The sequence below is a fragment of the Myotis brandtii genome, unplaced genomic scaffold, assembly GCF_000412655.1.
Source record: "Myotis brandtii unplaced genomic scaffold, ASM41265v1 scaffold398, whole genome shotgun sequence".
Classification (NCBI taxonomy): domain Eukaryota; kingdom Metazoa; phylum Chordata; class Mammalia; order Chiroptera; family Vespertilionidae; genus Myotis; species Myotis brandtii.
Window position 1 is genome coordinate 1,093,476 of NW_005365280.1, and position 25,512 is coordinate 1,118,987.

The window sequence follows — 25,512 nt, forward strand, 5'->3', positions numbered from 1 at the left end:
GAATCGAACCTGGGACTCTTCAGTCTGCAGGCCGACTCTCTATCCACTGAGCCAAACCGGTTAGGGCTAGAACTAACTACTCTTAACAATTAAAACTTATTTTTTAAAAAGCTACAAACAACACGTGAGATCACCTCGTTGGGGGACTTGCATCTCAAAGGCTGAACAGAGCCTCTCAAACAACACGTGAGATCACCTCATTGGGGGACTTGCATCTCAAAGGCTGAACAGAGCCTCTTTCTTCCCCCATCTTCCTTGGGAGGGACACACACACCACAGCCAGGTGGCGTGCCGCTGTTTCCCTGCTGCAGCCGTTCCCGTGTCAGAACCCAGAGGAGGATCTCCACCAGGACCTGGACCACAGGCCCGGCTCTGGGCTTCCAACACAGGGCAGCCACTATCTGTCTTTGGTTCTTTAAGACTCATTCCCGGCAGGCTCCGCATGTAGAACGCTGGCACGTCGGCTTGCCTTGGCTGCGGAGGGACTACACCAGCTTATGTGCTGCTTGCATGAGGGCTTTGGCTATTTTTGGGCAGCAGCTAATCCATTAACTGCATAATGCTACCACGGATGACTCACAGAACACAGCAGTCAAATTAAAAAAATAGTGGGATGCACGAAAGCCATCGGTAAACGTGCAGTAAGCACATCATTATAACGTGCCTTATGAGTGAACCAACACACACGCAGACACGCCAGGACAGTTGGGGGAAGGAAGTGGCACTGAATATTAAGCAGTCGCCGTGGCGGTAACGGGAAGCAGTCACCCCAGGAGGATCTGGGAAGCGACAGACAGTCCCACTAACATAAGGAGCTCGGCAGTTAGGAGAGAAGCAGTCCAAGAAAAGAGTCACCCCAGAGCACTTTTCAAGTAAGATCTGCTCCAAGTCTTCTGAGCCAAGTATGTATACTTTTCAGAAAAGTTGAGGCCTGGGGAGCATGAGGCAGAGAGGTAGGAGGCTGCTCACATACAGAACATTTTTGCCAGATGGAAGCTGACGACCCCCCAGGTGGGGCCACCCTGGGTGGGACTCTCCTAGCGGGCCTGCTGCAGGAGAGGCCCATGAGCCGCAGTCCCTGCCTGGGTCCTCTTACTGATGTGGAGGGCTGGACCATGCATCCACCCCTCTAGTCCAGTGCACACGCAGGAAAGCACTGCATGTGTACGCTCACACGTAGAAGTAGCGGTATGCATGCTTCCGGGCCCGTCATTGGGAACATGCCACAGGAACACAGGCAGGGTAAACACAGCTCATTGGGAAAGTTCAGCCTTCTTTCTGGGCTTTTCTAAACTGTCTCTCCTTCCATAAACTCTGTTTACTATAGAGCACAGAGCCTTTTCTTTTTCAGAAGCCAACCATTTCCCTTCTCAGGGCCAAAGTCACTCAAGGGAAGCAGGGAAGGGACACTAACATTGTTGAGGGCCCACTACGTGCTACATAGTGTGCTGGTTCCTTTGAATGTATTTTCTTTAAGTCTTACATTATTCCCACTACATAACCAAGGATGGAAGGCTGGGGTAGAATTTGCATGATAAATTATTTGTGCAATTATTTGTAAATATTTGCACAAGGCCCCGGCGCTGTGGTGGAGGACAGATTCAGACTGAGGTCTTTTTGGCTCCAGATCCCACATTCTCCTTTCAGCCAACTTGCTTCCCACCCAAGCAGGTGATGCTCCTATTGCCTGGGATCCCTTCTGGGACTCGCCACAGACTTACGGACTCAAACTTGGAGAATATTAAGTGGGTTATATTTGGGAGTGAGGCTCTGAGGGAAGTGATTCTACTGTCCCTTGGGGCTCTCGACCAGAATCACCAGGGCTGAGGGGCAGACTGGATGGAAGCAAGGACCCTCCCTGCAGGGGTGGAGGGAGTGTGCTCCCTGCCCTTCACCGGAAGAGGAAGAAGACTGCAGAGTGGCCAAAAGAAGCTTCCTGAGGAGCCTACAGTAGTAAGGGATAACGCCTGGGGTGGGGCACTGGGGTGCACAGAAATGCCCTGTTGCGTAGGACCAGCCCCAGGGATGGGGATGAATACCGGAAAGTGCTTTTCTCCTACACTGCCTCGTCTGGTGCTTCAGCTGGAAACAACATCGGAGGCATCTTTGAATAATAATAAGAAGAAAATCAGCTCCTTAAAAATAATCACCAAAATAAAGCCCCTCTGTTTCACACAGGCTGGCTTTAGTTCCCCTCCATCTACAGTCTACGGCGGGTCCTGAGCATGAGGTCAGCGGAGGTGCCCTTTATGGCCCCTGGTTCTGGTGTTGGTGCTGGCCAATTTCATAAGGGCGGTTCTGCAGGGCAGGAAGGAAAGCCAAGGATTACAGAACAAGGAGGCCCAGGTATCTACCAGGTGTAAGGGGTCATCTACCTGTTTCGAGATGAGAAAAATGGCAGCTCTGAGAGGTAAAACAACTGGCCTGGCAGCTGACCAGCACCCGGACTCCTGGCTTTCTCTGCGCCACATGGCCTTCTCGGGATCCTGCTTAGGTTTTATAAGGTCAGATCCTGCTTGGGTTTTATAAGGTCAGGCCTCCTGAGGCCCTCCAACCAGGTAGGATTTATGCCCAGGGCCATAAAGCCACCTACTATGGAAAAACCAGCCCTGCTCCTTCAACTTCCCCAATCAAATCTGTGATTTTGCTAATTAAGTTAAACAATTTGCACATTTCTAATCTCCCTGTAGGTGCAAGGGTTAGTGATTCTAGTCAGTAGGGAGGACATGGACTGATCTGCAGGCTGGGGAGAGAGCTCTCAGTGACACCTGTCACAGAGGGAAGCACCCCGTCCTGGGCACGTAAATTAAATCCGGACTTGAGTTCTCCCTGACTCTCCAGGACTCTGCTCTGTCACTGAGGCGGACACAGCTGGGGGAGTATTTTCACTGTGATGATGTCAGCCTGTTTCTGATAGGCTCCCAGTAGAGGGACAAATCACTGGCTGTGCTGGGGCCCTGCACTTGTTTCTACAACAGCTCTCTCACAGGTCTTTGCAGAAGCCCTTCCCAGCACGCAGCCCGACCACACAGGGGCCCTCCTGACAGACCTGCGAACAGGCTGTGACAAATATTCCACCTTCTAATTTGCACCTTGGCTGTCAGCAGAGAGACGAGTGGTCTGGCTACGGGAAGGTAATGAGACTTGGCCTGGAAGCCAATTTCTCTATCATTTAGACGTTCATTCTGCAAAGTATCAAGCAGGGAAAACACAGAGAGATGCTTGCTTCCTCTCTAAGACCTGCCAGGTCCATTTGAAACCTAAAGAGGCCGTGAGCGCTGTTGTGAGAGGCTGCCAGGGCCTCGGAGATGCGGCCCACGGCTAGAGCTGCTCTTTCTTCTCAAGTTGAAAGAGATGCTGGTAAGGAACCAGGAGTGTTTAAAAATATCACACCTCTTTCCATTCCTACTTCTGTGCACACTAACGCTTTAAGGATTAAAAAAAAAAAAAGCTACCATGAAAAACACATTTACTTTTCATTCTTGTTTATTTACCACGCTTCTCCTGGGGACTCTTAAAAAGACAGCTTTGCTAAAGAGAATTCCTTTTTCCTACGAGGACCGACCCCAATCCATGTAGGAAGGTCGGAGTGAGCAGCAACTACAGATGGGTAGTGAGTTGTACATAATGATGCCATTTTAAAAAGCTTGAGTTTTGCTCTTTCTTTGACTCAGAACTTTGCGAATTCTTTTGTGGGTCTTACCAAAGAGTCTAAGCCTAAAGTGACATCTCACCATAAAAAAGAAAAATATTTGGGGTTAAAAGCTCTTGGCAAGGCAGGTCCTGGCTGTTGTGTAAGATCCCACATCCGGTCATTCAAAAGGAGTTTCGGAAAACACTTTGGAAAATTGGCCTCCCTCCACTTCACTTGATCTTTTAAAAATGTACTTAAAACAATTCAAACCATTAACTAGTTTGTCTTGTTTTGTTTGTTTTATTTTCTGTAAACGTCCCATCAGCTAAGCCTTGACCCTTTTCCAACTCACACCTGAAGGAGGCGCTGTCACAGCCCAGAGTTTTAAAGTCCCTGATGGAAACATCCCCAGCGAGTGGGCTCTACCGCCAGGAGAGTTCCCATGGGGGCCTACTCTGTTTGACTCAATCAACCTGGGCAGTGACGTTGCTGTTTGCTATAATGGGCTGTAGAATAAATGCATCCAAGAGATTTAAGAGCCTGGAAAAGGGTAGACTGAAGGAGCCCAGGGAAATTAGAAGAGAGTTGATCATAGTTCCAGTTTTTAACATGAGTCAGCTTGGCTGCACATGACTCTTGGGGTTCCTATTCACCCCAAGCCCAGCAGAGCACCTGCGACAGCCCTGATTTCTTGGGTTGTATGAACCCTGCCTTTCATTTTCTGTGTTCGGATGCTCTGACATCTGGGGGCCTTGCTGACTCTGGAGGGATTGCCCCTCTGGGGTTAGCTAATTCCTAGAAATAGCAATCAACTCTGCTGGGAGCATACCCTTCATATGCAAACCACTCAGCCACCTCCTTTAGGAGGCTCAGACTCCTGGCCACTGCCCACCTGCCCCAGTCACCCCACAGCAGGTACCAGACAACTAGGAGGAGAGCTAACTATAAAGTTATTCAAACCAGCCAGTTCCACACCTACTCACCCTCTCACCCACTCCTCCCCACAGAAACTACAATAAGCGTTGCTGCCCCCTTTCTCCTCACTCCCTCTGCCTCCTGACTGAGCCTGGTGCTGCCCCGGGTGGCATGTCCCCTCTTGGGATCTGGGAGTATAAGAACTATGTTTTCAATGGCCATTATCTCATCTCTTGGCCTTGCCATGCCTGACCAACAATAAAACCTGCATTTTAAAACACGGATGTTGGTATGAGATATGGTGGGTGACTCTGGGCATCTATTATCCTTACCTGACCATCAGTGTCCCTTCCTGGTGGGGAAAAAGGGGCAGATGGGCCTCTAGAAGGGCCTTAACCCAGCCTTTCTCAGTCAGGTTCCCATCTGAACCCCAGAACAAAAGCATAACTTGAGTGATGATTTCCTTAAATTGTCCTGCGGTTGGGACCTGACTAGCCTCACTCCAGGTGCAGAGAAGTTAGATCACTGCAAACCGCAGACGTCTTGGGGCACCGGGGCTAATTCTCTTAGAGAATCTTCTTAGAGAAGACTCCGAGTCCGAGGTCTGGGTACAAATGAAAGCCTTTCATTCCCCCCAGAGCACGGCAGAGTCTGCTCCTGGAAGACGTTCATCTCGCCAGGAAGTGAGGAAGGTGTGTGGTGGGTGTCCCCGCCTGGGACCTGGGTGAACATTACCTGTGCCCGGTGCTCCCCGACGGCGAACTGGATGACGGCGACGCCGGGGCTGTGGCTGTCCTCAATCCTCTCCACGGTGCTGGAGTCGATCTTCAGGTCATTGCTGATCTCTGCGCTCTGGATGAAGTCCTCCGTTTTTAAGTCCTCCACCTTCTTCAGCTCCCCGTTGGCCAGTTGGATGATGGAGCCTTTCATGAAGTAGGGGGGCAGCGTCGGGGGCACTGCTGCCGGGGACGCCACGGACTGCACCACGGGCAGGTGGATCTGGGCCTGCACCATGGCCGGGTAGGCGGCCTGGGTGACCAGGGCCTCTGGGCTGAAGTTCTCGCTCTTGGGAAGGGCGGTGGAGACGAACGTGTGAGGCACTGCTGCAAACTGGGGCGACGACGTGGCTATTGCAGAGGCAGCTCCCGACCCCTCCACGTCAGCACTGCCCACCGGGATGAGCAGGGGCTGGGTGCCGGGGATGACCAGGTGCTGGGGCAGGCTGCCGGCATAGGTGATCGCCTGCTGCTGGCTGCTCAGGTAGCCGATGACAGGCGGCTGAGTCCCTGCGTAGAAGGCTGTGGCTGGCAGTCCGACTGGGAGTGGCTCCGAAGCGCTGTGTGTGGTCTGAATGACCGTGTGGGGTGACAGTGTGGCGACGGTGGCGGCCTTCATGCCTTCGGGGCCCAGAGCCTGTTGGGGTGAGAGCGCGTAGGAGCGGTGTCCGGGCTTCCCTAAATGCAGGCCACTTTTGTCGTTGAGGGTGGAGGGGGAGGCCTCACGGTGCGTGACCTGCTGCACTTCCAGGTCGGAGACGGGGGTGTTGCTGTTGGGCAGGACCATCACAGAGGCCCGGACCCCCGCGGAGTCCCGATTGCCGTAGTCAGAGGGGCTGGGGTGGACAACCACATGCCTGGACTCGTAGGGGTGAGGCGCTGACTTGCTGCCGGCCTTCACCAGGCCCAGGTCGGCCGAGGTGGGGGCCCCGTACCGCCGGCCCTTCTCCAGCTCCCCGTTGAGGATCTCCTTGGCCTGCATGGCCTGCTGCAGCCTGCTGCTCTCGGCTTTCTTGGTGGCCTCCCGAGGAAGAAAGTGGCTGCCGGAGTCGGTGTATTGCACTACGACCTGGGGGGAGGGCCCCAGGGTGATGGTGTGTGGGATCATCGTCTGGTGGGGGTGGAGGTGGACGGGGATGGCCGGCGGAGAGGCCGTGCGCCCGGCGTTCTGCGGGGAGCTGGCGATGTGGACGTACTGGTTCTGCTGGGTGGGTGGTGGGGACCCTGGTGCCATGAGCCCTGGAGTCCTGCCCAAGTGCTGCTGCTGCTGCTGCTCAGCCTTGTGTCCTGAGGCGTGGCTCAGCCCGCCCATGCTGGCCAGCAGAGTGGAATAGGCCTCCAGCTGGGAGCGCTGGGATGGAGTGGAGACGCCCCCGGCCGAGGCCACCGCACTGGTGGCGGGGCTGGCCGTTGGGGAGATCAGCTGGGAGGGGATGAACCCTGCGTAGGGCCCGCTGTACTGGGAGGACCCAATAAACTGGAAAGTGTGCGGCAGGTGTGCATACTGCACGGGCGACACCGGGGTCCCTGACTGTGGGGGAGGGTACACCGTGGGCAGCGTGGTGGTTGCCGGGACAGACCTGGGCGCGCTGGGTGGGGAGTAGTCCAGCGCCGTGGGCAGCGCTTTGTGTAAACCTATTCCCTGTTGTAAACCAAGCTCCACCGCAGTCCCTGCCGGGCCATGCCTCCCACCCCCGTGACCTCGGCCACCCAGGGTGCCCGGGAGCCATGCCACGCCCTCCGCCCGGTGGTTGTCGCTGGGCAGGACGGTGGCCTTCTCCTCCGAAGGCCGGCTGGTGGCGGGGATCTCGCGCTTCTTGGGAGGCAGGCATTCGTTGCTCCGCTCTTGGTTGGATTTCATTTTTCGCCGTCCCCCCTCCACGGTGACTGCTTCACTGTCTGGCTGGCTCTGATTTTAGTCTGATAAACGGAAAGTCACATTTGATTTCTGTAGGGGATCCAGGCTCTTCATGAGGAATCATCTCCCCGTGGGTGCAGTCCGCCAGCAGCAGCTCTGGAATCTGGGAAAAGGAAGAGGGAAAGGAAGAGAAAGGGAAGGAGGGAAAAGAAATCAAGACATCAGCACCGGAAAAGGACATCCTTCCAAGACTAAGACTAGGCTTTGGCTTCAGTGCAAATTCTGAAAACATGATCCTAGCCCCGACATTGAAACAGTTAAAACATTGGCCTGGGTGGACAGCCTATCAGGAAGATGATTAAGACATGGAGCAAGTCAAAACTTAAAGCAGAGACCTTTTTATGAAGTTAACTCCCCTAAGACACGTTTCTCAATACCTCTCTCCTTTTTTCTTATTAGAAGGTAGACAATGTGTTTCTTAAGTTTTCTCTCAGAAGTGCTGGTTCCATGCCTCACCTCTTAGTTACTTTGTTGGAAAATCAAATGAAACTCACAGGGAGGATGACATCAGGGAATGTCCCCTGGGCCCCGCCCTCGGAGCCAGGCCCTGGGGAGGGGCAGGTTAGGAGTGAGAGCCTCAATGGACTTTGCATGTTACCTCTGAATCCCCATCTATTAGAGCCACTACTCGAAGATTCCACCTGACTCTGGGTCCATCCTAACTTTACAACAATTCTCTTTACAAGAATTCCCAGTACAGCCACTCATATGATAACAGAAAACCAAAAGAAATTGGTGAGACAGTTAAAAAATGAATATGGTTACAGTTTTTTTAAAAAATGCGATAATCATGCAGGTGTACTGAAGGTTTCTTTAACGATGGTTACACACTTGCTTCATCCCCGATCTTTCCAAGTGGCCTTTGAATTTCCTTTTATACCCCCCGCCCCCGTTCTCCTTGGAGAGAGCCAGCCTACCCTTAACCCTGGAGGTGAAACTTCTTTCAGACCAATCAGAACCTGTGTGTTTACAGTCGAACATACAAACAGTGAACCTGGAGCCATTTCTTAGACACATATCTCAGTCTCCCAGTAAACACTGAATTCCGAGTCACCAAGACTGTGGGCAAAGAGATGCCCACCTGGCAGGAGACAAAACATCAGTGGAAGCCACAGGAACCAGGCTGACAAGGGCCAGATGTGTGCGCCCCCTACAGGCAGCAGCTGCAGACACGCACAATGTCACCTTGCTATGACTTTGGGAAGCTGTGAGGTCCCGCTGTGGGGATCACGTGCCCTGGGGTTACAGTGGTCCTCCTACCCAGACACTCTTTTCTATGCTCTGATTTTAAAAAACACAATACGGCAGCAGCCTTCAGCCTCTGATCCTTGTCTATCTGAAGCAATCACCATATCCTTTTTAAAAAAATCTTTTCATATCCCTATTATTACACACTTTTCTCTGACGCCCCTCCGCTCAACTCCCAACACCAGCTTATTCCACATCTCCTATACAGTTTACACTCCCCACCCTGGTCTGCAATTTTACTTTATTTTGCCAATGATTTAGTGGTCCTTTTTGGTTTTGCCTGAATATCACTAAAAAATATCACTATAAAAGTACAAATGGCACAAGACCAAGTCCCCCAACTACAATGACTATGATCAGTTTATGTTGAAGGTGGAGGTTTAGGAATTTGGTGTCTCAACATCAAAGAGCATTTCAGTTATAATAGGGGTTCTCATATGATGAGAGGCACTTTAAAGACTGGGACAGAAACAAAAATAAAAAGACCTAAAATATTAATGCTGAAGAAATATCTGTGTCGAAAGAGTAGTGTCAATTATTTACTCTCCCGACCTGCAGCCTTTTAAAGTCCAGGTAACTGTGTTCTGCGTAGCCTTCTCTTATAGAGTGCACTACATAATTTACACCCGGTACTCGCAAGTCAATGAAATGCAGTGCTATTTTCAAAACAATGACAGAATAAAATTAAACTACAATGCATCAAAAACAGTTGCCCTTTTTGGCTGCTTAAAAAGCACCGATAATGATCTAGAGATTTCAAGAGTCACCCATGAGCACGGGAACTGTATGAGCTCTCATATTCCCATACCAACTAGCAAAGTTATATAAGATAGATCTACTCAAAGCCCACCATTACAGACGCCCCCTGCTGGCTCTACACTAGCACTGATCCAATAAGACCCCACAAGATTTCACTAAGGATGTTCATGCAAAGTAGTATGTCAGAATCTGAAATTAGAACATTTGCATATAGTAGGCCCAGGCAGTAAGGGAATAGGTTAATTAGTGCAAGACAGCTTCAGGGAAGAAAAAGCAGCAGCAGAAAAGTCCTTTCAAAGCCAAGCAAAATGTCAAACACATTCAGAAATAGGTCCATTAGCAATGCAAATGTGAAATTGCCCATACAACTGAATGCACAATATACAAAACGAGAAAACCCCTTTGAAGGTACTTTTTAAAGAACCCAGTTTGAAGAAGAATGCTGACTTGGTTCTCAGGAGTGCCCTGGCTTATTTACATTGCTTATTTAGAGCTGTTCTTCTGCTAATGGACCACTAAGACTTGGCCTTGACAAATTCATATATTTTCTTTTAAAAAGTTATCCACTGATAAACATCCTTTCTTAATAATAATAAAATAATAATAATAATAATAATAATAAAACCAAGGATATAAAGATAAAGACTGAACTGGACCAAAAAGGGCCAAACTGATAAAAATTCAACCCATCCTCCTCCCACATTTGGAAGGACCATGCCTGCTATTACCAGTGCAGCTTGGAGGAGACGAGGATCTAATTCTGGGGATGTGCTCCTTCCCTGTGCTCCATTATCTCTCTGTAGTGTCAGTATCTCCTATCAGGGAGAAGCACTGTGAGGGCAGGGACTGTGTCTTGCTCTTTCATATATATATTTTACTGATTTCAGAGAGGAAGGGAGAAGGAGAGAGAGAGAAACATCAATGATGAGAGAGAATCATTGACCGGCTGCCTAGGGATTGAGCCTGCAGCCTGGGCATGTGCCCTGACCAGAATCGAATCCCGGACCCTTCAGTCCACAGGTGGACACTCTATCCACTGAGTCAAACCTGCTAGGGCTGTGTCTTGCTCTTTGCAACGAACCACCAGAGGGCGCCAGAGTATGCTACCATGTCCATGTCTCTGGTACATTGGGTGACTATTCAATGAATAGAAAAGAAGGAAGAGGTCAATAATGAAGGCAGAAAAGTGCAGTAGGGAAAAGGAAGGGAGAGAGTAAGGGATAAGAAAGAAGAAAAAAGGAGAGTGGGATTTCTGCTTTTAGGGTCTCCTTCCAGCTGCAGACAAATGGCCTCTGTGTCCCCAATCGCCTTCTCAGGGCTGAAACCCAATGACTCAGTTGGGCCCCGAGGAGTTCGCCTCCAATGTTCCCGCCACAACAGAACACTTTCTTTGAAACGTGGAGCCACACAAGAGTCCATAAACACTAAGTTACAAAAGAACCACGAATGCAGATCAATACTGTTCAAACATTAGGAAGGCTAAAGTGGAGGGGGAGTTCATAGATGAATTGAGACAGACTTATTTAGGGTTTACTACATACAGTTTACCTGGTAATCACTGTTCTGAATACATTCATCTCCAGCATCTCTATATCTACATTTATATCTATCCCTCGATTAGTATTTTAAAATTTAGCTCAGTGGCCGAAGGCCTACTCAGTTGGGCCCCGAGGAGTTCGCCTCCAATGTTCCCGCCACAACAGAACACTTTCTTTGAAACGTGGAGCCACACAAGAGTCCATAAACACTAAGTTACAAAAGAACCACAAATGCAGATCATACTGTTCAAACATTAGGAAGGCTAAAGTGGAGGGCGAGTTCATAGATGAATTGAGACATTTATTTAGGGTTTACTACATACAGCTTACCTGGTAATCACTGTTCTGAATACATTCATCTCCAGCATCTCTATATCTACATTTATATCTATCCCTCCATCAGTATTTTAAAATTTAGCTTGGTGGCCGAAGGCCTTGCCATTCCAAGGGTGGTCGTCAGACCAGCAACACCAGCACCCCAGCAGCTTTAGAAATGCAGAACCTCAGGCCCCATCCAGGCCTCCTGATCCAGAATCTGTATTTTAACACGATCCCCCGATGACTCACAGGCACAGCAAGGTTTCAGAAACTCAGTATAAGAATAAGTTTTCTGCTCATAAGCTCCCAAGCATAGTAAACATCTCTAGCCTCTTTCCCCTGGAGCAGGCACTGGGAACCCCAACCAGGGCTGCACATAAACAGAACTGATGGAGCCTTGCTGCTTATCTGCTAACTGATGGAGATAAGCAGCTAACATGGAGGTAAGACGCAGCTGTTTCCTTTGGTGTCTCCTAGACCAAGACGGTTCTAAATAACAGACGTTCCTTTTCTTCCGTCTTCAAGAAGTATAGAAAAACACACTTTAAAAAGGCTAGTATCATACATTTTGTACAGGACTCGATCCTCTCCAGGAAGAAAAACAAACTTTAACAAAGAAAGCCACACATATCTTTGCTATAATACGAAACTGTTTCCCCCAGTACCATGGATTTAGACTGTTTCAGAAATGATAAAAGAACCAAGATGCCTCTGTACCGAGAGATGTGGGAACATATCCCCACTGACTGCCAGTCCTATAAACAACAACCACGCGCTCTGAACGGAAGATGCTCCTAGGACGGGACACACGCCGTCCTGACAATGCATTCCGAGGTCATGGCAATGAACTGGGCTGCTCGCCTAGCACACCCAGCCCGCAGAGTGTGAACCCACGCCTTTCTGGCATGTGTGTCTATGCAGAACAGAGGCATGACTACAGTTTTAAAGAGGAAGGAACGCAGACTGCCGAGCTTGTCTGTTCTGGAAAAACCATCTGACCATTAGGAGACAGAACACCAGGGCCTGGTGGGAGAGGTCACTAGGACATGGCGAGGATTCTCTAATTCCTGGCACACTCCTCTCCTTTCTGTTTCATTTTATTACTAAGCTGGAAGATCCATGTGCTGAGCCGGTAGAAGGCACTTCGTTAAAATATTAAATATTAAAAACAGGCCCAACCCTGACATCCTTGGGGTTTCTGGGATGGAAAAAGGTGGGGTGGATGATAGCATAATTAGATACCTTCATGGTTGCTGAACAGCATGTCCCAAAGGAAGTGGATCACACATTCATTCATCATTTACTTTGCCTCTGATGTGTACAGTGGACCTTAATTTTTCAATGTCAGCATGGAGCCAATGGTATGCCAGGACTCTATTTTTAGGTCTATTCTGTTCAACATTTTATTAGTGCTTTGGCTATCATATTCAGAGGTAACAGAAGGCTGGAAGGAATGCTTAATGTATTATTGCAATTAATATTCAAATATATCCCCAGAACCTGGAAGTGATGGCACAAAACCAAGAAATTTAAGATTAATGAGAGTAAATGTAAATACCTGCCCGTGGTTTCAACAGCTCAATTAGTTTAGTAGCAGAGCTGGAGAGAACGGCTGGCTTGAGAATGGTTCAAATGAAAGAGCCTAGGGATTTTCTGTTGGACCATACATTCAATGTGAACCAACAGTTTGGTGTGGTGCCTAATAACGTGGAGTAATTATAAGCTTCATTTTTAAAAAAAGCACAGTGTTCAGAATAAGGGACTCAATACTGTAACAGTATGTGGCATCGGCAAAGTCACAGTTAGAGTACGGAGGCAAGGGGACACTGGCCCAAAACGTATTTATCTGCTGGTTGCAAGTCTGTGCCCTCCAACCAAGCAAAGTCACAGAGTACGGAGGCAAGGGGAAACTGGCCCAAAACATATTTATCTGCTGGTTGCAAGTCTGTGCCCTCCAACCACATCTCTTCCTTCCTCCCACTCCCACCTCCTGCCCCTGGTAACCACCATTCCACTCTGTTTTTACAAGTTCAGTTGTTTTAGATTCCACGTCTAAGTGATATCATACATCATTTGCCCTCTGATTTATCTCACTTGGCATAATGCCCAAGTTTCCATTGTTTTAAGCTACCAAATTTGAGGTAATCTGTTACGGCAGTCCTAGGAAACACATACAAATAGCTTCCATATATTTATCATCTACTATATGCCAATAGGTCTATTTATTTATTTATCCTCATCCAAGGATATACTAGTATTCCCATTGATTTTTAGAGAGAGAGAAGGGAAGGAGGACAGGAGAGAGGGAGACAAACAGACATCGATGTGAAAGAGAAACATTGAATGGGTGCCTTCCGTACATGCCCCGACCGGAGATCAAACCCATAACGTAGTTATGTGCCCTGACAGGGAATCACACCTGCCATCTTTATGGTGTACGGGATGATGCTTCAACCACCCGAGCCTCCTGGCCAGGGTGCCAATAACTCTATTTATAAATATCTCATTTACTCCTCACAACAAACTCATGAGGTTTATATTTTTACCTCCACTTTGCAGATGGGGACCCTGAGGCTTCACCAAGACCTTGCAGTCAGAGGGAGGACAGAGTTGGGTGTCTTGTTCTACCCAACCAGGACACAGAGTAGACAGGTACTGGGATGCACTGTGGTGATGGCAGTGGAAGAGCAAATGTCCTTTCTTTTCTCATGTATAAATGGGGCAGGAAGCTAGGGGAAAGAGGGGCTGAAGATGTCAGGGAACCCGCACCACACCAGCACTAACCCTGGGCTGAAGCTGGTGTGCATTCCGTGTTACTGGCTGGGTTGGCTGAGGCAGAAAGATCAGAATCTTTTGACTTCACTGGCAAGTGAGCTGGGATCCCCAGCACCCCCAGCCCCAAGCTCAATGCCACCCACCCAACTGTGATCCAGGTCACGGTAGAGCAGAGACCACAGAGAGAACAACCTGCATGGTCAGACATGGAGCACTGTGGACATTAACATGCTGTCTACACAAACTCTCTCCCTCTGGCATCACAAAAATCAAGTTCAAGGGTGCACGCAGGTGCAGCAGCGATGCATACCACACAGGGCTTTCTTTCTTTTTTTTTTTTTTATAAAAAAAATATTTTTATTGATTTCAGAGAGGAAGGGAGGAGAGAGATGGAAATGATGAGAGGAAACCATCGATCGGCTGCCTCCTGCACGCCCCCTACTGGATCAAGCCCTGCAACCTGGGCATGTGTCCTGACCGGGAAGTGACCTCTTGATTCATAGGTCGATGCTCTCAACCACTGAGCCATGCTGGCCAGGCGGGGGGCCTTTCTTTTGAGGCAGGGCCTTGTTGGGGAGGCGAGATTTCAGTGGGAAGGGGAAGGGCAGGAGAAAACAGACCCCATTCTATGTTGTTAGCACCATAAACAATACTTTTTTTCAGTATTCATTTCAGGCAATGAATACGACAACTAAACTTAATACAATGGTTAAAAAATGTAAATCCATCTGAATGACACAGTCCCATTTGGGTGCTCCCGACTCCACGTGGCTCTGAGTCCAGTGGGCCAAATGGACTTGGTGTCACTGCAGGTTGAAGGCCTTCAGGGAGGCACTGGAGGGGATCCTGCAGGCGCACAGCTGTGCTGGTGTTGTCTGTCTGTCTACTGAACTCCTCGGCCAGGCATAGAACTACACTGCTGCCTCCCTCGCCAACGGGCTCCGTTATTGGCTGCTGTCAGCCCAAGGGGGAGACAGCACTCCTGAAGCCTTGGGTGGAGCTGCTCTTGGATTCTCGGCCTCTGCCATTACCTTTCCCAGTCAACACGGTGACGGTGGCACTGGGCGTGTTGTGAGCGGGTTTTGCCACCTGTGGAAGCACCAGGATATCCGTCATGCAGGCGGGGCCCACTGCATGGGGACACGGCACATGTCTGTGTGCATGGGACAGGCGTGCAGGTGGGGCGATAAGAAGGAGGGAGGAGGGTCGAGGCCTGCAGCGGGGCCGGGCTATCCCGGGAAGCTGGCCGGCCCGTGGGGAATGTCGCAGCCACGTCTGAGTAGCCAGTGTCCCCTGGCAGCCTGCCTGAGCTGGAATTCCTGGAAAGGCTCAAGACGGAAAAATCATCACTCAGAGGGATAACCATGTGATTGAAACGGGTCCCAAATGAACTGTCCAACAGAGGCTGAGGTTTTCAGAAAAGCGGGAAATGCCTTTCTGTCAAGACCTTCCCTGATTCGATACAGAGCAAAGACCTTTCTGCTTGAAAGTGGCAGGCGAGCTGGACCAGTACCCAGGATATACTAGTATTCCCATTGATTTTTAGAGAGAGAGAAGGGAAGGAGGACAGGAGAGAGGGAGACAAACAGACATCGATGTGAAAGAGAAACATTGAATGGGTGCCTTCCGTACATGCCCCGACCGGAGATCAAACCCATAACGTAGTTATGTGCCCTGACAGGGAATCACACCTGCCATCTTTATGGTGTACGGGATGATGCTTCAACCACCCGAGCCTCCTGGCCAGGGTGCCAATAACTCTATTTATAAATATCTCATTTACTCCTCACAACAAACTCATGAGGTTTATATTTTTACCTCCACTTTGCAGATGGGGACCCTGAGGCTTCACCAAGACCTTGCAGTCAGAGGGAGGACAGAGTTGGGTGTCTTGTTCTACCCAACCAGGACACAGAGTAGACAGGTACTGGGATGCACTGTGGTGATGGCAGCGGAAGAGCAAATGTCCTTTCCTTTCTCATGTATAAATGGGGCAGGAAGCTAGGGGAAAGAGGGGCTGAAGATATCAGGGAACCCGCACCACACCAGCACTAACCCTGGGCTGAAGCTGGTGTGCATTCCGTGTTACTGGCTGGGTTGGCTGAGGCAGAAAGATCAGAATCTTTTGACTTCACTGGCAAGTGAGCTGGGATCCCCAGCACCCCCAGCCCCAAGCTCAATGCCACCCACCCAACTGTGATCCAGGTCACGGTAGAGCAGAGACCACAGAGAGAACAACCTGCATGGTCAGACATGGAGCACTGTGGACATTAACATGCTATCTACACAAACTCTCTCCCTCTGGCATCACAAAAATCAAGTTCAAGGGTGCACGCAGGTGCAGCAGCGATGCATACCACACAGGGCTTTCTTTCTTTCTTTTTTTTTTATAAAAAATATATTTTTATTGATTTCAGAGAGGAAGGGAGGAGAGAGATGGAAATGATGAGAGGAAACCATCGATCGGCTGCCTCCTGCACGCCCCCTACTGGATCAAGCCCTGCAACCTGGGCATGTGTCCTGACCGGGAAGTGACCTCTTGATTCATAGGTCGATGCTCTCAACCACTGAGCCATGCTGGCCAGGCGGGGGGCCTTTCTTTTGAGGCAGGGTCTTGTTGGGGAGGAGAGATTTCAGTGGGAAGGGGGAGGGCAGGAGAAAACAGACCCCATTCTATGTTGTTAGCACCAAAAATAATACTTTTTTTCAGTATTCATTTCAGGCAATGAATACGACAACTAAACTTAATACAATGGTTAAAAAATGTAAATCCATCTGAATGACACAGTCCCATTTGGGTGCTCCCGACTCCACGTGGCTCTGAGTCCAGTGGGCCAAATGGACTTGGTGTCACTGCAGGTTGAAGGCCTTCAGGGAGGCACTGGAGGGGATCCTGCAGGCGCACAGCTGTGCTGGTGTTGTCTGTCTGTCTACTGAACTCCTCGGCCAGGCATAGAACTACACTGCTGCCTCCCTCGCCAACGGGCTCCGTTATTGGCTGCTGTCAGCCCAAGGGGGAGACAGCACTCCTGAAGCCTTGGGTGGAGCTGCTCTTGGATTCTCGGCCTCTGCCATTACCTTTCCCAGTCAACACGGTGACGGTGGCACTGGGCGTGTTGTGAGCGGGTTTTGCCACCTGTGGAAGCACCAGGATATCCGTCATGCAGGCGGGGCCCACTGCATGGGGACACGGCACATGTCTGTGTGCATGGGACAGGCGTGCAGGTGGGGCGATAAGAAGGAGGGAGGAGGGTCGAGGCCTGCAGCGGGGCCGGGCTATCCCGGGAAGCTGGCCGGCCCGTGGGGAATGTCGCAGCCACGTCTGAGTAGCCAGTGTCCCCTGGCAGCCTGCCTGAGCTGGAATTCCTGGAAAGGCTCAAGACGGAAAAATCATCACTCAGAGGGATAACCATGTGATTGAAACGGGTCCCAAATGAACTGTCCAACAGAGGCTGAGGTTTTCAGAAAAGCGGGAAATGCCTTTCTGTCAAGACCTTCCCTGATTCGATACAGAGCAAAATCGATCGGCGCCTCCTGCACGCCCCCTACTGGATCAAGCCCTGCAACCTGGGCATGTGTCCTGACCGGGAAGTGACCTCTTGATTCATAGGTGGATGCTCAACCACTGAGCCATGCCGGCCAGGCGGGGGGCCTTTCTTTTGAGGCAGGGCCTTGTTGGGGAGGCGAGATTTCAGTGGGAAGGGGAAGGGCAGGAGAAAACAGACCCCATTCTATGTTGTTAGCACCAAAAATAATACTTTTTTTCAGTATTCATTTCAGGCAATGAATACGACAACTAAACTTAATACAATGGTTAAAAAATGTAAATCCATCTGAATGAACACAGTCCCATTTGGGTGCTCCCGACTCCACGTGGCTCTGAGTCCAGTGGGCCAAATGGACTTGGTGTCACTGCAGGTTGAAGGCCTTCAGGGAGGCACTGGAGGGGATCCTGCAGGCGCACAGCTGTGCTGGTGTTGTCTGTCTGTCTACTGAACTCCTCGGCCAGGCATAGAACTACACTGCTGCCTCCCTCGCCAACGGGCTCCGTTATTGGCTGCTGTCAGCCCAAGGGGGAGACAGCACTCCTGAAGCCTTGGGTGGAGCTGCTCTTGGATTCTCGGCCTCTGCCATTACCTTTCCCAGTCAACACGGTGACGGTGGCACTGGGCGTGTTGTGAGCGGGTTTTGCCACCTGTGGAAGCACCAGGATATCCGTCATGCAGGCGGGGCCCACTGCATGGGGACACGGCACATGTCTGTGTGCATGGGACAGGCGTGCAGGTGGGGCGATAAGAAGGAGGGAGGAGGGTCGAGGCCTGCAGCGGGGCCGGGCTATCCCGGGAAGCTGGCCGGCCCGTGGGGAATGTCGCAGCCACGTCTGAGTAGCCAGTGTCCCCTGGCAGCCTGCCTGAGCTGGAATTCCTGGAAAGGCTCAAGACGGAAAAATCATCACTCAGAGGGATAACCATGTGATTGAAACGGGTCCCAAATGAACTGTCCAACAGAGGCTGAGGTTTTCAGAAAAGCGGGAAATGCCTTTCTGTCAAGACCTTCCCTGATTCGATACAGAGCAAAGACCTTTCTGCTTGAAAGTGGCAGGCGAGCTGGACCAGTACCCAGGACGCCCACCTGTTTATCCTCCACGCCCCCGGCCAGGCCCAGTGCCAAGCACTCATGCGCCATGTGCAGTGTCCCCACCCCTCAGCACAGTGACTGGTCTCAGGCAGAGGCAGTTGGCCCCACTGGTCTCCCCGCTCCGGCTGGCACAACCAGGGGCAGAGAACTGGCCATGCTCACAGTTAGGATTGGGGTGGGGAGGACAGGAATCTGTCCTTCTTGACTCTCAAAGTAATGTCCTTAGCACTCTAGTGATTCTTAGCACTCACTACAGAATTCAGCAAGCATTCACATCCATTGGCATATTTGAAATAAGAAGATAAAACATTAATATCATCATCAATCCTGACAGGAAGGTAACATATTATTACTACTATTATTATGAACTAGAGGCCCAGTGCATGAATTCGTGTACCAGTGGGGTCCCTCAGCCTGGCCTGTGGGATCATGCCAAAACCGGCTCTCTGACATCCCCTGAGGGGTCCCAGATTGTGAGAGGGCACAGGCCAGGCTGAGGGACCCGTTAGGATTGGGGTGGGGAGGACAGGAATCTGTCCTTCTTGACTCTCAAAGTAATGTCCTTAGCACTCTAGTGATTCTTAGCACTCACTACAGAATTCAGCAAGCATTCATATCCATTGGCATATTTGAAATACAAAGATAAAACATTAATATTATAATCAATCCTGACAGGAAGGTAACATATTATTACTACTATTATTACTAACTAGAGGCCCAGTGCATGAATTCGTGCACCAGTGGGGTCCCTCGTCAGGCCGAAACTGGCTTTCTGACATCCCCTGAGGGGTCCTGAATTGCAAGAAGGTGCAGGCCAGGCCGAGGGACCCCACTGGTGCATGATTAGGGTCAGGGAGGGACGCGGGAGGTTGGCCAGCCAGGAAGGGGCTGCAGGAGGGCTCTAGGGCATGTCCGGCCTGTCTCACTCAGTCCCTATTGGCTGGACCCCAGCAGCAAGCTAACCTACCAGTCGGAGCATTTGTCCCCTGGTGGTCAGTGCACATCATTGCAAGTGGTAGAGCGGCCTTAGCATGTCATTAGCATATTTGCTTTGATTGCTTGACTGGCTGACTAGATGACTGGACACTTAGCATATTAGGCTTTTATTATATAGGATAAGAAGGAGGCCACGGACAGTAGCAGAAAGAATAGGCTGTGGAGTCCAGGTTGAAAACCTGGCTTTACCCCTAACTAGTTTGTAATTTTTTAATGTAATTTTTATTTGACTCAAAATTGAACATGCACCCAGTATAGGGAGGCAAGTGTTTCAACAGTGTGTAACCTCTGCCTATAAAGTGGGGAGGAATTGATCGGCACGGCGCCGACGTAGTGCGCACACTGGGTAGATGGCAGCGATCACAGCTATAACTCAGCAAGTGCTTCCTGGTGCCTCCCGTTCTCACCCACCTTACTGCTGCTGACCTCTCCTGGTTCCACGATCAATCAATACAGTCCTTCCAACTACCAACTCTTTCAAGCAACTGGGCTCCCCCCACATACCTGTGATTTATACAAAAAAGAAAGTTATGGATCTTTGAGAATTTATTTTCTTTCTTCAGCCAAATGATGGGATTATATTTATAGCAGTTTCCAATGCACAGGTCCCCATTCACACCAAGAAGCATGCAAGCAACTCAACATACACCAACAGAATGAAGAGAAAGGCCAGAGGTAAACGTAAGCCTGGCATTTCTCGGTGAGAGTTAAGTGTGATGGCTCCTTGTTCCACTCGGCCTGCTTTTCCGCAATACTTCTTGGATGAGTAATTCCCAAAAGGCACGGTGGGGAAATGTAGACTTCTTTCCACATCCCACAGGAAGGCTGCCAGCTGTCTGCTCACACATGCTCTCCTGTGCTTTGCTACAACCACCCAGCACAGCCCAGCAGCGGCAGGAGAAGGCTGCGTCTGTTCTAAGGCCACCAGGGGACTGGGTCTCTGAGGGATTAGATGGCCCACATTTATGAATGTAAAACCTCTCCACCCAGATGCCTTCTGGAACTGAGGCATTCTGAGAGGGTCTTAGAGCACTCATTGCCCCGTGTGGCTGGAAAGGAAAGCCGAGGCCCGGGGTCATCTATAAACTACCCCGTCATTCCTGCAGGGCTGTGTCACGGCGGCTTGCCTTCTGTGGTAGGCAGTCTTACCGTCTCTGGGACACTGTGCACCTTTTTAATCCCCTGGACCACCAAGGCCCCAAGACCTCCTGAGACCCACCTCCCCAAAGCGAAGCGGGTTGACAGAAGTCGCTGAGCCCTTCTTTGTGCAGGCCACAGAGATGTTTTACATGCCAGTGACCATCTGTGGATGATCGTCCTATTGTAAAGACAAGGATACTGAGGCACAGGGTACAAGTGGCCAAAATAAAATGAAAATCTTGGTTTGTCTGTATAAACAACCTGGGCTCCAGTTCTTAGAGTAGGCAGTGAACCTGCTGGTGTGTAGTGAAGAATTAACCCTGCCCTGGCCAGTGTGGTTCAGTTGGTTGAGCACTGTCCTGTACATGGAAAGGTCACTGATTTGATTCCCAGTAAGAGCACATGCCCAGGTTGTGGCCTCCATCCCTGGTCAGGATGCATGTTGGAGGCTGCTGATCAATGTTTCTTTCTCTGTCAACTCCTCTCTAAAAATCAATAAAATATATATACACACACACACACACACACACACACATTAACCACAGCCAAACAGAGGCCTAGCCTTTGCCCTGGGCTACTGGGGGTGATGGATGTCCAGGCCTCTGGAGTGGCCTGCCCCATATCAGTGTGTCTGTTTGCCTGGGGGCTTTGGCCACCAGACAGTCTAACAAAGCGACTTATGATGGGGCTCTGGCCACGTGGGATCAGTTCCAATCTCTGAGGAGCTAATGACTAGAGATATTTGCCAGACCTGTGGGAAGGGCTGGGGACTAAAGATATGCCACATGGCAGTCTGTGATTGAGCTCCCATAAAAACACTGGACCCCAAGGCTCCGGTGAGTTCCCCTGGTTGGCAGCACTCCCTGCGTACTGTCACACACTGTGGCCTGGAAGCCCCCAGTTTGGACCCCTCTGGGCCTCTGCCCTATATGCCTCTTTCCTTTGCTAATTTTAACCTGTATCTTTTCTTTGTAGTAAACTGCAGCCATGAGCATAACAGCTTTCAGTGAGTTATCCCACCTGAGGGTAGTTTGGGGAATCCTCCAAACTTGTAATTGGTATCAGAAATTGAGGGCAGTCTCGTGGAAATGGATCTTTCTAACTTTATAGATGGCTCATAAACTCCTTATAGCCCATGCTGATTATATACTTAAATAGACAAAATAATAAACATAAATAAAATTCATCAGGGTCCAGGGATAAGAATGTATCATGAAGCAAGGATTAGATCAATCCAAATTTGAGCACCCCTAAACAGTGGCCAGTGACAGGCAGGTGAATGCAACAGATGGGGGAGGAGAACATGCTGCCTGGTGTAATTCCATCTGGGCCAGGCCCTGTGGAGAAAGCCTGCCCATAAGAATTACCCAGCGGTTAAGCACACACATCTCGGTAGAATTAGCAGTTCAATTTTCTGGGTACCCTGTTCACAGTGCTGGAGCAATGGGAGAAGCATCACCGGATGTGCAGGTGTCTCAATATCCTCCCTCCACTGAGTGGAACTGACTTACCAGCAATCTCCATGGCCACTGACACTGACCCTGACCAGCCCAGCATCCCATCCCCGGGCTCCAGCACTGGCTCTTAGGGTTTTGGAGGAAGTACTTCCTCAGAGCAGAGGAAGCTGCACACGTGCCTGGGGCAGGGCTGGGCTCACTGTGCCCTTGGTTATGCTGAACATGGTGTCTCAGTGGCAGCAGCCCTGAGCTGAGGAACAAGAAAGCTGGCAGCAGGGGTCCCAGGGCCACATTGTCCTCACTGCAGACTAAGAAGTCAATCCTCATTGTATGTTGGAAGATTCCAGGGAGCTTTTTAACACCCACCCATGTCCAGACTCAGCCAGACCAACCGAATCAGAATTCCAGAAGGCGGGGCCAGCACTGGCATTGAAAAAGATGCACCAGGGGATTCTAATGTTCAGCCACAGGTGAGCGCCCCTGCTACAATGATCTTTAGGGTCCCGGTTAACACCATCGCCCCCCCCTCCCCGCCCCCGGCAGAATGTCTCAATGATGTTTAAATACAGCTGCCAATCCTTTGCCCCGGCACTGACAATATGAACATGGTGTTCTCACCTTCCTTAACTGCGCTTTAAAAAAATTACATGCTCCCCACTACACACCCATAGGATAGCCATTACTTTAAAAAAAAAGTTGGGGGGAAATAACAAGTCTTAGTGAGGATGTGAAGAAATTAGAACATTTGTGCTTTGCTGGTGGGAATGTAAAGTGGTCCAAATGCTGTGGAAAACTGATTGGAAGTTCCTCAAAAAGTTAAATGTAGAATTAATGTAGAATCCAGCAATTCCACTTCTAGGCATGTGCCCAGAGGAATGGAAAGCAAGGACTCCCACAGATACTGTGTGCCAGTGTTCACAGCAGTATTACTCACAAAAGCCAAGAGGTGGAAACAACCTGAATGCTCATCAACAGAGGACTGGATAAGGCAACATGTGGTATATCCGCACAGTGGACTATATTACCCAGCCTGAAAGAGGAATGCAATTCGGATACTTTCTACCAGACGAGTATTATTTAAAGATTGAAAGATTATGCTCAGTGAAAGAAGCCAGAAGCAGAAGGACAAATACTGTACGATTCCACTTATAGGAGGTACTTAGAATAGGCAAATTCACAGAGAAAGAAAGTAGAACAGAGGTTTCCAGGGGCTGGGGGAGGGGGCCGTGGGGAGTTACTGTGTAGTGTGTACACAGAATTACAGTTTGGAATGATGAAAATGTTCTGGAGATAAGTGGGGTGATGATTGCACAAGAATGTGAATATACCTAATACCACTGAGATGTACACTTAAAAATGGCTAAAGTAGTCAATTTGTTGTTATGGATATTTTATCACAAGAAAAAATAACTTTTAAAAATTATACGTCATGATTTTAAAAGTTTGCAAACCAACTGCAATCCAATTGCAATTTTGTCTTTAAACTTCCACAGCCTCTCCACGCCCAGTTTTCCTTGGAGCTACATGGATCCTCCAAATACCTGCTAGAGCCGGCCTGCTCTCCATGGCTGGACTCCAGCCATCTTTAAGGCCTTACAGCGAATGCACTTCCTCACATTACCATGGGGACTGGGAGCAATAAAAAGCTAAGAAGCATCATTTTAAGGTGGTGTCCAAAGCTCTCTATCCTTTCATTACTTGCTCAAGACAGAAGGCTGCTTGTCCATGTCTTCTCCCCTGTACTAAACTCCCAGGTCATGTGGACCATGGAGATGTCAGTCCCGCCCTCTAAATCAGGGGCCAGCACTTAGGAGAAGGGCCACCCAGTAAATGTTTCCAGCCTCACAGGCCAGGCAGTTTCTGCCACGACTCCTCAACTCTGCCAGTGCCGTGTGAAAGCATCATAGATAACACGCAGACCAGTGGATGTGGCTGTGTACTGTTCCAGCCCTCAAGCATGTCAGCTCAAGCCCTTAGTGTATACCTTCTGAGCACTTTCCCCTCCTGCCACCTTGTTGCCTGTTTTCCGATCCAGTGGTTCTCATACCTAAGTTCCCAGATGATGCAGACGCAGCTGGTCTGGGGACCATGCTTGAGCACCAGTGTTCTAAGCTCTCTTTCAAGTCTCTCTTTAGATGTCACTTTGAGGTTCTCCCCACCCCACCCCTCGCCCCTCACCCCTCTTCTTTGTGCCCCTCATCATTCTGCTCTATCCTATCATTCACACGCTGTCCTATAGCTCAGCTATCCTTCTGGTCCCCACCCAGGCTGCCACTGCCACTCCCTCCATGCCTCTGCCCATAGTGGGGCCCCTGAAGCTTGGCTAAGCCACTTAAGACCACTGCACTCTTGCTCATCCCTTCGTCCTCTGAAGCTTACACAACCACCACAATCTATCACTTCACTGCGCTTGCTGTGCTTTTTACTTGTTTTCACGTGGTGTCTTCTTCGTTATATTGTCAACTCCCCAGATGAGGATAGACTGAAATTTTATAGTCCTTTCAGATTCTAGGGCTGTGGTCCTTTATTTGTCGGTTACTGCCTCATCCCTCTCATCCCGTGTCAGTCTATCACAGTTCCGTCTTTCTTAGAAGTTGGCGACCAAAAGGCAAAGGGTTTCTCAATCTTCTTTTGCATTTTTTTGAGGTAACGATACAGTGTTGGATAAAAAAAAAAAAAAAGGAAGTCGAGTGTCATAAAACACTGTGTATTTGAAAAGCATCTGCATTTAGAGATTCCATTTCTAACACAAATTCTCCTGTGAGATTATTAGCCCGGGATGCTCCCTGCAGCAGGAAGTCTAAGTTCGCCATGTGAGACGTCGTTAAGATGTGTGTTGCATGGGGAGGGCTCTAAGAACCCACATCCCATTATCCAAAACTATGCCCAGACTGTCCTTACATCAATCCCAAGGAAGCGCTTCTGGTAGACTTTGGTTTACTGGAAGGAATGTGCATTTCCAAAGATAACAATTTTATTGAAACCAGCCTACATCAAGCGTGGAAAGCACAGGAAGACCAGCTGTAAAAATCAGCCAAGATAAGAATTCTCTATGAAAAAAAAATGTTTGTTTTAAAATTAGGGGTATGACTCATACTCGGTGAATTGGATGGCTGAGTTCTGACCCTCAAAAGATGAATGGTTTCTTTTGAAAAGCGGAACAAGTGGGAAACCTATTTTCCACCTCCATTTATTTCAGAGAGGCTGCTTTGCGGAGCCCAAGACGCCCTGTGCTGTTTCCAATCACCAGCAAAATGGACAATGGGATGACTCGCCACCTAAGGCTGTTTTCAATCAAAAAGCTGAGTAATTACCGCAGCCCCTCCTGGGCTCACAGGAGGCCCAGCGCGAAGCCAGTGGGGCGTGGAGGACGCTGAATGAGCTGCCAGAAACCCTACAG

General features: G+C 49.7%; 1 protein-coding gene across 14 annotated transcripts in view; it reads right to left on the reverse strand.

Annotated features, from left to right (window-relative positions):
* ATXN1 (ataxin 1) overlaps window positions 1-25,512 on the reverse strand; it is a 440,907-nt gene that overhangs the window by 10,075 nt on the left and 405,320 nt on the right. For all 14 annotated transcript variants that reach the window (XM_005873029.2, XM_005873027.2, XM_014545180.1 and 11 more), the window contains one exon: window positions 5,285-7,346. In XM_005873029.2, the coding sequence (XP_005873091.1) occupies window positions 5,285-7,186 (1,902 nt within the window). In that variant the 5' untranslated portion in view covers window positions 7,187-7,346. The remainder of the gene's footprint in view (window positions 1-5,284; window positions 7,347-25,512) is intronic.